The sequence below is a fragment of the Cucumis sativus genome, chromosome 2, assembly GCF_000004075.3.
Source record: "Cucumis sativus cultivar 9930 chromosome 2, Cucumber_9930_V3, whole genome shotgun sequence".
Lineage (NCBI taxonomy): Eukaryota > Viridiplantae > Streptophyta > Magnoliopsida > Cucurbitales > Cucurbitaceae > Cucumis > Cucumis sativus.
The window spans coordinates 21,369,105-21,384,560 of NC_026656.2; the positions used below are offsets into that span (position 1 = coordinate 21,369,105).

At 31.3% G+C, this 15,456-nt stretch overlaps 2 protein-coding genes across 2 annotated transcripts; both read right to left on the reverse strand.

Moving 5' to 3' along the window:
- Nucleotides 1-4,910: 4,910 nt before the first annotated feature.
- LOC101212217 (probable CCR4-associated factor 1 homolog 7) lies at nt 4,911-6,497 on the reverse strand. Its single transcript, XM_004138658.3, has one exon. The coding sequence runs from the start codon at nt 5,990-5,992 to the stop codon at nt 5,168-5,170; it is 825 nt and encodes a 274-aa protein (XP_004138706.1). The 5' UTR covers nt 5,993-6,497; the 3' UTR covers nt 4,911-5,167.
- Nucleotides 6,498-9,196: 2,699 nt separating this feature from the next.
- Nucleotides 9,197-10,779, reverse strand: LOC101211817 (probable CCR4-associated factor 1 homolog 7). The gene has a single exon (XM_004138656.3). It carries the CDS (start codon nt 10,345-10,347, stop codon nt 9,523-9,525), a length of 825 nt encoding a protein of 274 aa, XP_004138704.1. The 5' UTR covers nt 10,348-10,779; the 3' UTR covers nt 9,197-9,522.
- Between the last annotated feature and the right edge of the window lie 4,677 nt (nt 10,780-15,456).

The following is a 15,456-nucleotide window of genomic DNA, read 5'->3' on the forward strand; positions in this document are numbered from 1 at the left end:
TGTTGAGTTCCATTAAAATACCCAAACCCTTCAATAGACAAAAAGAAGAATTTCTCATCAAAGAGAGAGCAAGAAAAGAAGCAAAAGAAGAGGAAGAATTATTTGTTGGGAAATGTAAGAATTAATTAGTACTATTACTTTTGGCATTTAGGCTCTCATTGGTTGATTAAAAAAAATAAAACACATTATAATGATGCTAAATTGTGTCATTTACTTGTCTAATCATGTTTAACCAAATCTCTTTACCAGATTTCCACTCATCTCTTTTTTAAAACTAAAGTTAGGATATTATTATGAGTTAACAGGTGCATTCTAACTAATAGGTTAAAGTGAATAATAATATCAATAAAATTAATTAAGGACTATTTAGTGATAATCAACCGTCCGATTTTGTTAATTTTTTGTGTTTTCTAATGATAAACAATGTTATCATCAGCATCGTTCTAGAACTAAAATTCTCAAAATCAGTTTGTGCCATTTATTTTTTATATAGTCCAAAATCAGTTTGAGTTTTCATTTTAGGTTATCGTTTCACTTTTTCGTTTTCGTTATTTTTATTTCCATTGATCTCTATTATAGTTACAATAATTTTTAATTATATTTACATTTTACTCGATCAAAACGTTTATAAGTATACTTTTTTTTAATTAATTTAGAATTTTGTGAACCACAAATGCAAAGACAATTGTTTTTTACTAAATATATGATGTAGGAGAAGTAGGTAAAGACTAGAAGCTATGAAAACCTAAGGGTAGGACATTTTATAAACAATGAGGTTTTTAAATCTAAGGGGTAAGATTAGGTGTTACATCCATATAGCTATCATTAAAAAGGTGGATGTGAGATAGGGGAAGATAAAAGTAATATATTTTTATAACATTCCAATTATGATCAACTTAAAAATTACTTTTAGTCTATCAACTTTAACGTGATTTGATGGTACAAATCTACGGAACTTTAGTTTGTAATAATTTAAATTTGGTTCGTGAATTATTTAGTTTTTAGTTTTTGAAAATTAAGTCTGTATATCATTATTTTTATTTCTAATTTGTATTTCTTAATCTATTTTTAATCGATGTTTATAATAAATAAGTCAAAATTTGAAAACTAAAAAACTGTTTTTAAGAACTTGTTTTGTTTTTGTAATTTGACTGAAAATTGAATTGTTGTACTATGGAAATCATTATAAAAATTTGAAGGAAATATAAATAATTTTCAAAAAATAAAAAATCATAAATAAAGGTCTCTATAATTTCATTTTGGGTTTTTAGTTAATTAAGTTTTTTTTATCACAATTTTTAACTGTGATTTTAATCTTTCTTAACTAAAATGGTTAAATTATAAGTTAAAGCTTTTTTTTTTTAAAAAAAAGGATAAATTTAAAAAACTGCTTTTTATAGCTTTTAAAAACTGAGCATGGTTTTCAAGAACGTTGGTAAACATTATATAGTAATTGATGCAAGAATCCTAAGTAGTTTTAATTTTTTAAATGTTTTCAAGAAGGTTGGTAAACATTATATAGTAATTGATGCAAGAATCCTAAGTAGTTTTAATTTTTCTTTAAAGAAAAACCTATGGTTATCAAATGGAGTTTTGGTCTCTATACCTTCAAATTTGTAACCATTTATTTTTGAGACATTTTAGTCCTATTGTGATAACATTTAATGATTCGTATACTTAAAAATTGATAAACTAATTAAGGGTTAAGTTTGAAGAGTTCTTTTTTTTTTTTTTTATCTAGACTAATGTCTATGTTACGTATTTAAAAGTATATATAAAAATATGCAATTGAATCAAAGACTAAGCCAAGAATTGTCCAATATTTTCTTGTCCTACTGAAATAATAATTGGAGATTCAAACGTGAAGTATGATGGGGTTTGTGGGGTTTAAATTCACAAATATGCCTATTGAAATCTTGGTTTAAATATTTTTGACTTGTTTTCAAATCAGAGTTGATCTTATTTCCATGATTTAAAACGTTCAAGTTAACAAATATGTCCAAGCCTCGGTATTAATAATAGAAATGTTATGAAAGTATTAATAAAAAAATATACCAACGTTAATAAATATTTTTGAAACATTTACAAAATAAATTTCTTAAATTTAAATTAATAAATAAAATTTACTATATCGTGTTCACATTAATAACTTTTTGTTACTCACTCTGTAGGTTTGATATAATGAAAATGCTGATTCTTCTCCTAAGCCGATAATTTTAATTTTTCTTTTCGAAGCAACATTCTTCTCCCCTATGCCGACGTTTTTAATTTTTCTTTTCGAAGCAACGTTTAAAAGTGTAGAAATGTCAATAAAAATGTTGGCATGTCATAAAAATTGAATAGCTAAGGTCATGGACATTAATTTTTGAAACCGATTAGTGTTCTATTTGGAACCAAGCGCTTATTGTTAGTAATTGAGCTTCACTAGAGAAAGCCAAGAGGAACAAATAAAAAAAAGTAAAAAGGTTTCTGAAGCATTCACATTACTAAAAATTTAAATGAAAATCTCTTAAATAATGAAGCTGATCTTAGTACAAGAGACAGAAATCTAACCACTGGCTTCTGGGGAGGAAGCTGAAACCCAATACCGTTAAATTAAACTAAGTTTAGCATAATAACCCTGATGTCAATATTGAAAGGCTTAATCTTTGTGTTTGTTAAGGAATCAAGTACAAAATTTTAAATTATGTGATCTGTAAGAAAGGGGAAAAAACAGATACAGATTTAATTGCATTTACAACTGAAATCAGCTTCGTTATCCCGAATTAAGTATGTAATTTAACCTCAACACTTCTGTATGGCTATATGATTGGTAGGCGTATTAATGTGCAACCCATTTCTGAGCTTATCTATGAAAAAACAACCATAATGTAATGTGAGCAATATGTGCTAAAAGCCAACAATGGATAACAATCAATCCCTTCCTTGGAGAAGAAAGCTTTGTCTTGGTAGTCCCCGTACATGTCACGTGATCAATACAAGAACCGACTCGCTTTACCTGCAGAGATGTGCAAGGTGTTCGTCTAACATCTAACATGAGGTTCCTGCAAGAAGCATTGCAATTAGGCAAACTCGCTCCAGTCAAGTCCATAAACACAAGATGCAGCACACAACAAGGACGACTCAAAACTACTCTTGCAACAAGAAAAAGAAGGGAAAAAAAGGAAGAGTTCATCATGACTTCGCCTGCTGCATGTTACAAAATGAGATTCGTAAATGTCCAAAGCGCATTTCATTTAATGATTCTAATATAGGTCAATTGGAAGCATGGCTCCCTAACTTGTCATCTCAAGTTGTAGTATGGATAGAATTTCTCAACTCTTGTTGATAAATCTAGGAAAGGTAAGTGGTAAAACTAGAGAGTAATATGAAGCTTCCTAAGAACTTGAGAATACACTTGTACAACTTGAGAATACACTTGTACAACCTCAACCTATTAAACATAACAGATCCTGTCAAGAAAGGTCATTCAAAGAGTATAATAATCTGAAGCTTCCTCAACTCAAGCTGGTGGGGGGGAAAGGCCAAGTATTTGCCTTTTTGTTGACTGATTGTAGGAAGGCCACAAAACCAGTCGCTGTCTTTACATATTGATTCTTTTCAAGTCCTGAACTCTTATAGGCCTTGATATCAGGGGTGGTTTGTCCAACAATGGGAGATGAAACCTTAATGAATATTTTTTAGATAAAGAAACATTTTATTTCATTGATCAATGAAAAGGGAAAAGGCCAAAAGGCAATGAAACATTAGTGGATAGTTCATCTCTAGGATAACGGCAGGCATAAAGAACTTCACTTGGAAAGAAAAACAAACATAAATACAACCACTCTTTCCACTAAAGAACAACGAATTCTTCCCAAATCTCTCTCAAGTAAAGAATATGAACATGATCAAGCTTGCGAAAACTATTTCTCCATTTCACAACAAATTCCCAATTCCAGGCCAACTTGCTTAAGTCTCAGGCTGTTTAATGAAAGGTAGTCCAGGACAGAAACGCATTCTATACTACTTGGAGTATTTATTTGAAATGCCTTTTCTTCCATAGTCTCGTTTCCATCTAAAAGTGGGCAAAAGGTTAGAAATCAGAAATTTGAATAAACCTACCGAGAGTCAACAACTGGAACATGCGACCTTCACAAAGAGATTCACCTTAAAATTGCAGCAAATGCATTGAACCTCATCAAATATAGATACCAAGTGAGAATTTGAAAATAAAGTTTAGAGAGTGCTCACCAGATAAGCAGAGGAGAGGATGAGCAGGTTTGGATTGATAGTCTGGGTGGGTTAACCGCGTCGAATTCATAACAAGTACAGATTATGCATCAACTAAATAAGAGAAAACTGAAAGTTGAGATACCTGAAGAAAAATGAACAGGGTAAAATCTTGAAACTCATTTTACGAACCAAGAATGTCTCGAGTAGTTTCATTAGCAAATCAGATAAAAAAAGATGATATAACCAGTGTTAGCCAATGTGGTTAAATAGAACCAGTTACATCTAAACTCTTCTCAAATACCAGCAGCTGCAAATATACTGCTACAGGAAAGCCTCCAAAACAGGCGTATGAACAAAGTTCGGGAGTTCCACAGGGTCTAATCTAATTCTCCACAAAACTTGAAAATCTGAGATACAAAGCTAGAGAACGAAATAAGCACTTTACCACAAGCCTACCATACATACAATAATCAAATATAAAGAGCGCTCTCCTCAATTATGAGGTTTCAACTAGGATTCTGAGAAGAAGAAAAAAAAGGGAGAAAAGCTTAATTGTTGTATCAGTCTTGTCAAACAATCGTCAGTAGATGGTATAGATATGGCGGCATCAAGGGGAAGAAGAATGAATGGTCGTATCAACAGGCCAATTGAAGAAAATTTAATTTCAGAAATCAAATAATAAGGCACACAGTATCTCAAGAAATATGTTCTATATTGCCACCACTATTGTATTCATCCATCTATCTTTGACGTATAACAGATTTGAATGGAAAGGCACGTAAAATATAGCATTGCATCTAACAAAACAAGTTAACTAACTGAAAGAGTGCCATTAAGGTTTTATTGAAATACTAACTGCCAACTGCCATAATTTACAAGCGAAAAAGAAAAACAGATACAACCATCAATGCTTTAACCAAGTTTCACAATGCTACAAACACTTGAAGTGTCTTCAATTGGTAGTCTGTCCAGTTTCAACACCAAGACCGTATAAAACACCTGCATATTTCTGTGTAGAACCATTGAAAAAAGTATCCCTCAACTTCCTGAAAGTACAGGCAGTAAGGAGGCTATCTGATCCTGCTTGATGGCACACTCCAATCCTCTCCACTTCTAATAACTCTGCAAGCTTGTTCAACCCACCATGGAAACTGTTGCAAAACCTCATCAAATGCTTGATATCATAGACCATCGGAAAGTACATATGGATCAAATCAAAAAATTCGGCCTGGGTCTCTGGTAAGTTTCGGCAAGTCAACAATTTCAACAAGTACCCAAAATCATACCCGCTGTGGAACGTCACCCAAAAAATATTGTCGTTTAACACAATCCCAGATGACATGAGAAGCTCACCAAAGCGATTGACATCAATTCCCTCCTCATGGGTCTTCTGAAAATCAATACCACACTCGCGCAAAAGCTCAATTGAATCACTTGCATAAATATCATCACAAATATTGAACTCGCGGAAATTGAACTGCCAAATACAAAACTTATCTGTTCCACAAGTTGGGAGATTCCCATTCTCATCAGAAAACGTAAGACCCAATTGAATCAACTTCAAGGTATCAACATTCTCTCTGAGGGTTCGGTAGTTATACTCATTAATATTCTTAAAAGAACCCACAGGACGAACAACCACGCCAGGGAACTCGGTGTCCATCGCTATGTAGTTAAACTGGTCGACAATATCACGTATAAGAGCAAATTCTTCCTCCAAATTATCGTTCCACACCTCACGGATATTAATCGATTCACCTTTCGGCAAAATCGACATACCTCGAACGTCAACAAAACCAACAAAATGGCAAAAGAGAGAAAAAACCCCCAAGAACAAGAAATGGGGAAAATAAAAGAAAAACAAGAAAAGGGGTTCGGGGTTTGGCCCTTGAAAGGTAACGTGGGGCCGTGAGAAAGAATTGAAATCTTCCTGGATCTAGAAGATCAGGGGGAGAGTGAAGCAGAAAAGAAAGAGAGTGAGGATTGGATAGAACCCTAGATGATAAAGAAAAGGAAAAGGAAAAGGAAAAAGAATCGAGGGGGAAATGGGGGGAGAAACCCCCTCCAAGAGTGAGGCGAAGGGATCTAACCTTGAAGGAATTGAAACAGAGAGATCTTAAAAGGCAGAGAAGTGTTGGACGGAGAGGCAATGGAGCACACAAACAAATGGGGATGAGAGCTCCGCTTCGACCCGCCCTAAATTTTGCTTCATCCCGGTATCATCACCAACATGACGATGATGAATGGATTCACACACACCTCCCAAACCATGTCGTTTTCCCTTATACGACGTCGTTCGCATTTCCCTTTGGGCTATCTTCTTATTCTTTTTTCCATTCCCACAATAATTGTTTCATTTTTCTTTTCGTTTTTTTTTTTCAAAAATCAATTCTTATCCTTTCAGCTGTTTGGTGAAGTAAAAAGTATATACTCCTATCAATCAATCACTATCTATACTGCTTCCATCAAAATGTATAATTTATTGATGCGAAACATATATGATTTATGCTTGATGATTTTTATTTACAAACATTAAAATTTAGAAACTAAATAATAATAATAAACGTGACGATCCAACCCAACCATACGAGTTAGGTTAGGTTGACACCAAAATTAATAAACCACGAAAAAGATATAAGTCACGAGAACAAATATGGAATTTAAATATATATATATATGATTGCATGTCATAGACTTTTCTTTATTTTATATATATACAAGCTGTAAATACTTTCGGTTTTAGCATAATAATATATATTGAACATTTTAATTTTTCGACAATACTCTTAAAAAAAATGTATTTGAAATAATAAATTAAAACCAAAGTTTGTTTAAAAGTATTAAAAAAGTTTAAACAATAATTGAACTTTGAAAAAAGAAAATTAAACAGCATGTGATTGGTATATAGACGGTAGTAGTGCTTTTTTACAAATAAATGCTAAACAGGTAACATGAAGCACTTAAAATCAAATAACAAAGCTGGTCTCGGTATACCACTTCTCTACTTTACCCTATAGAATTAGACACAAATTTCTGTAGAAATTATCAAAAGTAGTCTCCAACCAAAAGTCTTTTAATTATCTCAATTTTAATAATTAAAAAAACCGAGAGAGAGGAGGAAATTATCAAAAGTCGCCCTCTAAAAAGTACTTTATTTGTCTCATACCTTTGAAAACAATACATGAAATTTCTTTTTTAAAAAGAAATCCTGAATGGTACCTACATGCATCCCACATCTTTTCTGATAGCAAGTGATTTACCCAATTTGGGACCCATGATTTAGACACAATCACTTCCAATCAATCATTACCCTTCCAATAAAATAACAAACCAAATATATATAAATATTTCTAATCTATAATTTATCAATTCAGATTCATATATAATAAAGTATTCTTCTCAAAGAAGTAGAAAGAAGTATAGAAAGATAGAGAAGATAAGAAATCAAACAAAATTATTTCTAGATCAAAGCTAACATATCTCAATCGCTACTATTCCTTCCCTTAAATAGACCACTAAATGAACCATTATTGAGCTGCACGAGCATGCCAATCCAAGAGAACATTCCTGGATACAATACAAGTGAATATAATTTGCTGATTTCAGCCGTGAAAGCATTAGAGGTAAAAAAAAAAAAAGACTCCCATCTCAAATGGCTTTCTTAAATCTATTATGTGCACATATGATCATAATCATATGCATGTGCAACCCATTTCTCTTTCTCTCTCAAACAAAAGATTAGGTACAATTATTTTTCAGAATAGGAAGTCACCCAATGTCATATAATAATATGACATAAAATGTGGATCCAACAACAATAACCAAAATCATACTAGATCAGATCTAAATCCTTATCTCTTGGGGGGTGAAAAACTCCATTCCAGCTCATGATGGTAGGTAATATGAGATTAAACAATGGATCTTCAAGTTTGGCAGATGTCAAATACCTTCTCCAATTCCAAATTCTCAACCCTCTTCCTCCTTGATTACCAGCTTGGTCATGTCTACAAAAACCAAAAGACAGAACAAGTGTGGAAGTGTTTATAAGTATATATGATCAGATCTAAGAGTTCTAAGATCACTGTGGCAGAAATTTCTAGTGGTTCCATTGCTACCAGATCAAACGAGCAGGGCAATCGGTTAAAAGTCGAAAGTTTAATATGATTGAGATTTGACAGCTGAAACTAGTATGCAACTTTACTTCAGTAAGGTGCATATCTCTTCAAAATTGTGGCAAATACATTGAATCTCATCATATGTGGCTACAAAGAGAGAATTTTAAACTAAAGAGGATAGAATACTCACCCGATGTGCAGACCATTAGATCTTGTTTTGCATTGATAACATGGGTCAGCCCTGTTGGTAGTAACAGCTGCAGATCAACCAACTCCCAGAACTGAATCAAGGAAAAGGAAATTTCGCCTACGTGAATGAGGATTAACAGAGGCCGTACATCTCCATGGCTCCTTAGTCCTTCCATTCCATTCTGATTTTCAAAATTTTGTGCAGTAATAAAATAAGAAAATAAAATGTGGCCAAATTTAGATCATGTTGTAAGACAAAACTCGGTAAAGAGCAGTTTCACCTCTAATCTCTACAATCAGACCAGCAAAAGAAACATTAGCTACAGGGATACCTCAGAAACATACGCACTAACAGAGTATGCAAATATTATTGAAAATGGAAGAAAATAAGCGATTTACTACAAAAACAACCAAACGCATAACAATTGAAGTATACAGATGACCTTGCAGAACCATCAGATATAAACAACTACTAAGAACAAAAAAGTGTCCAATATGACAGAAAACCAATTTAACTATAAGAATTGAGACAGGCTGATGGTCTTTATCAGATTCCAATCCAATCCAACTATTGTCCGTGTCCACCGTAATGGCATCGATGACAACAAAGCTAAAGAGTCACATCATTAGGAAAGAAGAAAACAAATGAAAGACCTGAGAATTCACATAACCGGTTGTTAAAGAAATAAGTTCTATTGGCAACATTGTGTATCATATCAAATACCTTTAGGGCCTTACATGATTAACGAACCTAAAGGAATTAGTAACAACATATAAGTTCACAAAAGAAGTGGAAACTCATTCTAAAAAACGTCAATAAAATTCTTATTGAAACACTAGCTGACATAATTTACAAGAAACCACTAAGCTGCAAAAAACAGTCGGAGGTTTCTATTACAGAGCAGGAAAGCTGAAAACGGTTACAATCATCATCAATGCTTTAGCCAAATTGTACAGAAGTAACTAAATGTCTCACACTTCTACAAACACTTTGTAATTCTCTTCAATTAGTACGCTGTCCATTTTCAACACCAAGGCCATACAAAACACCTGCGTATTTCTGTATAGACCCATTGAAAAAGGTATCCCTTAACTTCCTAAAAGTACAGGCAGTAAGCAGACTATCTGATCCTGCTTGATGACAAACTCCAATCCTCTCAACTTCTAATAATTCAGCAAGCTTGTTCAACCCACCGTGGAGACTGTTGCAAAACTTCATCAAATGCTTGATATCATAAAGCACTGGAAAGTAGACATTGATCAACTCAAAGAAACCCGCCTGATCATTGGGTAAGCCACGGCAAGTCAGTAATTTCAGTAAGTAACCAAAATCGTACCCACTGTGAAACGTGACCCAGTTCACATCATCGTTTAACACAACCCCAGAAGACATAAGAAGCTCACCAAAACGATTAACATCGATACCCTCTTCATTGTTCTTCTGAAAATCAATACCACACTGACGAAGAAGCTCAATGGAATCACTAGCAAAAATATCACTACCAATATTGAACTCACGAAAATTGAACTGCCAAATGCAAAACTTATCAGTTCCACAAGTTGGGAGATTCCCATCCTCATCAGAGAAAGTAAGACCCAACTGAATCAACTTCAACATCTCAACATTATCCTTAAGAGTCCGGTAGTTGAAATCATTGATATTCTTGAAAGTACCCAAAGGGCGAAGTACAACCCCAGGGAACTCAGTATCCATAGCTATGTAATTAAATTTATCAACAATCGCACGGATTAACGCAAACTCCTCTTCCAAATTAGCATTCCAGACTTCCCGGATTTGAATCGAATCACCTTTGGGTAAAATCGACATTCCTCCAAGGTCAACTCGATAAGAGTGAGAAATCGACGAAGAGTTAAAGAAAATATGGCGAACAGATACGGGGATATAAAAAGAAGCAAGCGGGGGCGTGGGAAAACCAACGCCAGAGTAAGGGAAGTAAAGAAGTGGTTACAGATCTGAAAGAGAAGGAGGGGGTTAAGTGGAACCCTAGAAATGAAGTGATGTAAAAGAAATAGGGAGTGGGTAAGTAGATCTGACCTTGAAAATGTGAAATTGAAAGATGGGAAGGGCAGATCTAGAAGAAGGGAGTTGTAGAAGGAGGTCAACGGCGGCGGAGGAGGAGGAGGAGGAGGAGGAGCGGCAGAGAGAAAACAGGGTTTGATAGAGCGAGAGAGAGAGAGAGAGAGAGAGAGTTTGCCTAATGCTCACCCTCTCCCTAAAACGTTGCTCAACGCCCTGGTAGACGACGGGGAAAGTGATGTTTACACTTTCAAATCCGACGTCGTTTCAATGTGGATCCACATCCACTACTTATGGTTTATACGACGCCGTTTCCCCCCTTCTTGCTTTCCAAGTCGCTTTTCTTTCCCATTTTGTTCAATTTTGGCGTCCCCTCCTTTTTCTTTTTTCTTTTCTTCTATTTTACTCTTTTTCTTTTTCTTTTTCTTTTCCTTTTTTTCTTCCCTCCTAAATTTTCATGAAAATATATCTAATACTAAATACTAAATTTTCAAAATATACTTCAAATGTTTAAAAATATCTTCAACTTAATCTTTTATTTTTGTAAAATAACCAAAACTAAAATATCTATATATCATTAGTTTATTACACAAATTCATTAATATCTCTTATAAAAAATATTACATTTAAGGGTTCGAGTCATTAGTATTTGTTCATACTTCGTCATAACTCTTATCGTTCATTTTATCTTTTCTTTTTATCTATCTCTTTAATAGTTCTCTCTTTATTCTTTCTTCCTCAATAGTCCTTCTACTCCCATTCTTTGTTTACCAATTTATTAATTATCTTATTGATATCAATTTTGATGTTTCATTGTTTGAAATTTGTTAAAGACTAAAAACTATCATATCATTCCACTTACTGTATTAAAATTGGTTATTTTTGAATTTGATGTAGCTTTAGAAAATATCCTTCCGTAATAGTTCTTGACTTTGTTAAGAATATTAATGTAAATCTTTACAAAATACTAACGAAAATAGTGCTTTTAGTACTTTTTGTTTTGCTCAGTACTATAATACATAATATCTTATTTGTTTGTCTTTCATTTTCTTTTTCCATTTCCTGATGGTTTATTTCAATGAAAATGTGTATAGCATTTTTCCTTTTCCATGTTTTGTGTTTACAAATTATGTTTGAATCATTCAAAGTTGAACAATCCCTTTTTCTTCTACTGCCTATTCTTTCAACATCCTTTCACGTGTGTTATTTTATTCTCTCACACCCTTGTTCTTCCTTTTTTTTTTTTCTAATCATTTCTTCAATACTACATTGGCTTCTAATTTCACATCTTTTTACGTTCATCGTTATCCATGTTCAAATTAAAATTAAAATATATGTTCAAATTCAATCGTCAATACTCAATTTTTTTTTTAAGTAAAACAACCGTAAGGGTGTTTATGATAACATATATGTTGAATTTATACTTTCATTTTCAAATAATAAGTATACATGTTATATCTAAATTTAATCGTTTGTTCATTTTACTCTTTATTTTAAAATTTTTTTATTGGGTTTTTACGGTGAGGAATATGAAAGCTTCAAAGTCCACTGGTACTTCAGGTACTAAGATGAGAGATGTGGAAAAGTGTATCCTGAAAGAAAATTTTAAGTACTTCAATATTTTATTCTACCAACCAAGTCGATCAATTGTACCAATAAAAAATATATATAAGGTATATATACCTTAGAAATACTCAACCTTTAGTGCTATAAACTTTCTTCATAGGGTCATCATGGCACATAACCAGACATATGCGTTTGAGGACAAACTTAGAGTTTCTAATTGTTATTCAACTCAATAACGTATATTACTGGTCGAGGATAAAGATTACTACAACATAATCGATACTTATTGAAAACTCCAACTTGTTTAAGATTATCTGCTCTGGTTTCTAAATTTGGTAATAAGAAAATGTGTTATGGTTTTTAGTTTACTATTTTTATTTTCTCTAAACTTCAAAATTATAAGTTTAATGTTTGTTTGATTTGCCGTATGTATTCAAACATGACATGTTTGCAAGTTTTGTGTAATGTCTAAAAGTATATATTGAGTATAATATTTATATACAGAGTTGAAAATTAACAAATTTTATATTGATAATAATAAATATATATAATTGTCAAATGAGAGATTCTAAATTTTAGTATTTTTATCTCGAGTTTTTTAAATGTTGACTTTTTACACTTCTATTTGTAAGTTAATTAATTTAAAATAATTTTGATGTGATTTTTTAGAGAAATATAATACAATCGACACAACACTATAGTATCTCACGATATGAAAATTAAAATGTAGATAATAAAATAGAATGCATGTCACTGTATATCTTACCTAGGTTTTTAGTACTCAAATCTAGATGTCGATAACAAAAAATGCAACACCCAAATTTGGAAAGGCACAAAATAATGAGTCTTAAAGAGGTATTTTGGGTATGATATTTATAAAAAAGAAAAAAAAACCCTCGTATTTTTGTTCGATAAAACTAAAAATTATAATTCTTGTAGAATGTGTTTGACATCTCGTTATAATAATTTGTGTCCATTGTTTACCTCAACTCGGTTCCAATTACTGTTTTTGAAATCAAAATAAATAAATTAAAATTAGAGTTGTTGTAATTTTAGAGTGAAAAAGAAAATGTAATTTAAAATTATAGATGAGTCGCATTCACGTTATATTTGAATGGTGTGTAGTGTTGATGTTAATTGGCCAAAAAAACGAAAGGCACAGCATAACACATGTGAAGACTTTTCTTCTTTTTCCTCTTTCCTTTTCTCCTTCTAAATTGACACCTCATACCATTTTATTCTTTGTTTTTCATTTTCCACGAAGTTGACACCTCATATACCCATCCTAAAATTTATTAACTATAATCTCTCTCATTTCAATTCAAATCATATGGTATTTAATTTGGTGGGTCAATTGTGCCACATCTCATTCTAATTCAACATTGTTTTTCTTTCTCCCATGCATCATTCAACAACGCACTCCCAATCAACTAACTTCACATACCCTTAATTAATTAAGCCCTACACACACTATTTTATATATATTTTGGTACTGTTGAAGTCATCAAACCATATTCATATATATTATGTGATAATAATAATAATAACAATATGTGGTCCGTATTTGGTCACGAGAATGAGCATCATCTTGCACGATTATACGGTAATCTTTTATCATCTTTATTAATGAAAGAAATTGAGAATAGTAAGGATAAACATTCATATAAAAATGATTCATTTTGTGTGAAATAGTTTTAACAATTTTGTTGTCATGTGATTTGTCAACATCAACATACTTATTTTAGGTGCAATCTGATTATAAAAGTTTGGAAGTTGAAGGTCGTCTCAGTTGGAATCAATTTATTTATGCATTGGGTCAATTATGGAATAGAGCAACTGGTGAGGTAGGCTAGTTGAGATCTATTTCTCTCACTCTTTGCCATAAGTTAGACATATTTTTATTTATCAAGTTTTGTTGAGTTTTAAATCCTTACTCACAAATGTTGTTTTTTAACCCTCTTTTAATAATTAATATACAACCAAATTTATTGATGATTTAAATTTAAGACATTTACAAAAATAACAAAATATATATGTGTTTCATAATAAGGTCAATGGTCACAATATTTTTTAAAATGCAAAAGTAGTAAATTTAATAGCTATAATTATTTGTCATATTTGTAATATGTAAAAAAATATGTATCATGCTGTCTTCAGTCAAAAGATATAAAAATTTATTATTATTATTATTATCTTTTTGCTATATTAGTAATTTTTTTTAAATAAAACGTTGTTATGTAAGATAATTATCCAAAAATAAAATTTAAGCAAAATGAATTGGGCGGTGAAATATTGTATTTTATTGGGCCGTTCTCCTCGAAACAAACCCTTCTATGATGAAGAAAACTCGGCCCAAGCCCAATCATTCTATTCGGATAATGGCTTACGTTTATTTTATACTTTTTACCCATCTTAATTTGTAAAACATTTAATTTTTACTATTTATACTCTTTTTTTTCTTCCAATAACCGTTTATAAGTTACGTAGTCAAAATGGTGCAAAATTTGAAAATTAATACTTATTTTAATATTTTAGAGTATTCATATTTTGAATTCAAAGATATATTAACAAAGATAAAAATAATAACAAGTATACTGTTTTAAGTTATAAACTCAATTATTCTGTTAAATTATATTAGATAAAGTATACAAATATTATATATCTTGTAATATTACAAAATAATAATTATAAAGAAAGCTATATCAAATATGTTCATAAATTAATTAACAATAATACATATTCATCTTAATATTCAGCGAGTAATTATATTTCAAACACAAATTTAATTATGCTTTGTTTAAAATTCTTATATTTAAAATTATGTTCTTAGATTGTCTGCAAAACAAAATTGGATTTTGAAAATAATATTTTATATTATAATTTTTGAATTATGAGTTGTTACTCCAATATAGGAAAAGAATTCGATATTTGTTTCAATATTAACATTTTGTTTATTTCTATAATAAAACTTTAAATAAATTATTGAGTAATTCTGGTTGTCAATTTAATTTAATTCAATTCAACATAGATGCAATATCGATCTCGACTAACCTTCACTATCAATATAAAATTTATTATTGATCACTATCAATTTTGACAAATGTTTAGAAAATTCTTAAAATATTTAAACATCTAAGAAAATGTATTAAAATACGAAAAATTAGAAAATGACTAAATTGTAAGTGCATGTATATAATAAATAAATACACGTATATTTATATATATCTTATGTTGTTTTCTATTGGAGGCAAGGACAAAAAATATAATTATCATTTCAGTTTAGTCAACGGAGATAAACTTTTCTCTCTCTTTTCGTTTAATAAAAAAAATTAA

What these genes read in the sequence shown, in the direction of transcription:
- LOC101212217 (XM_004138658.3), bottom strand. Translation starts at nt 5,992, where the DNA reads ATGTCGATTTTGCCGAAAGGTGAATCGATTAATATCCGTGAGGTGTGG.
- LOC101211817 (XM_004138656.3), bottom strand. Translation starts at nt 10,347, where the DNA reads ATGTCGATTTTACCCAAAGGTGATTCGATTCAAATCCGGGAAGTCTGG.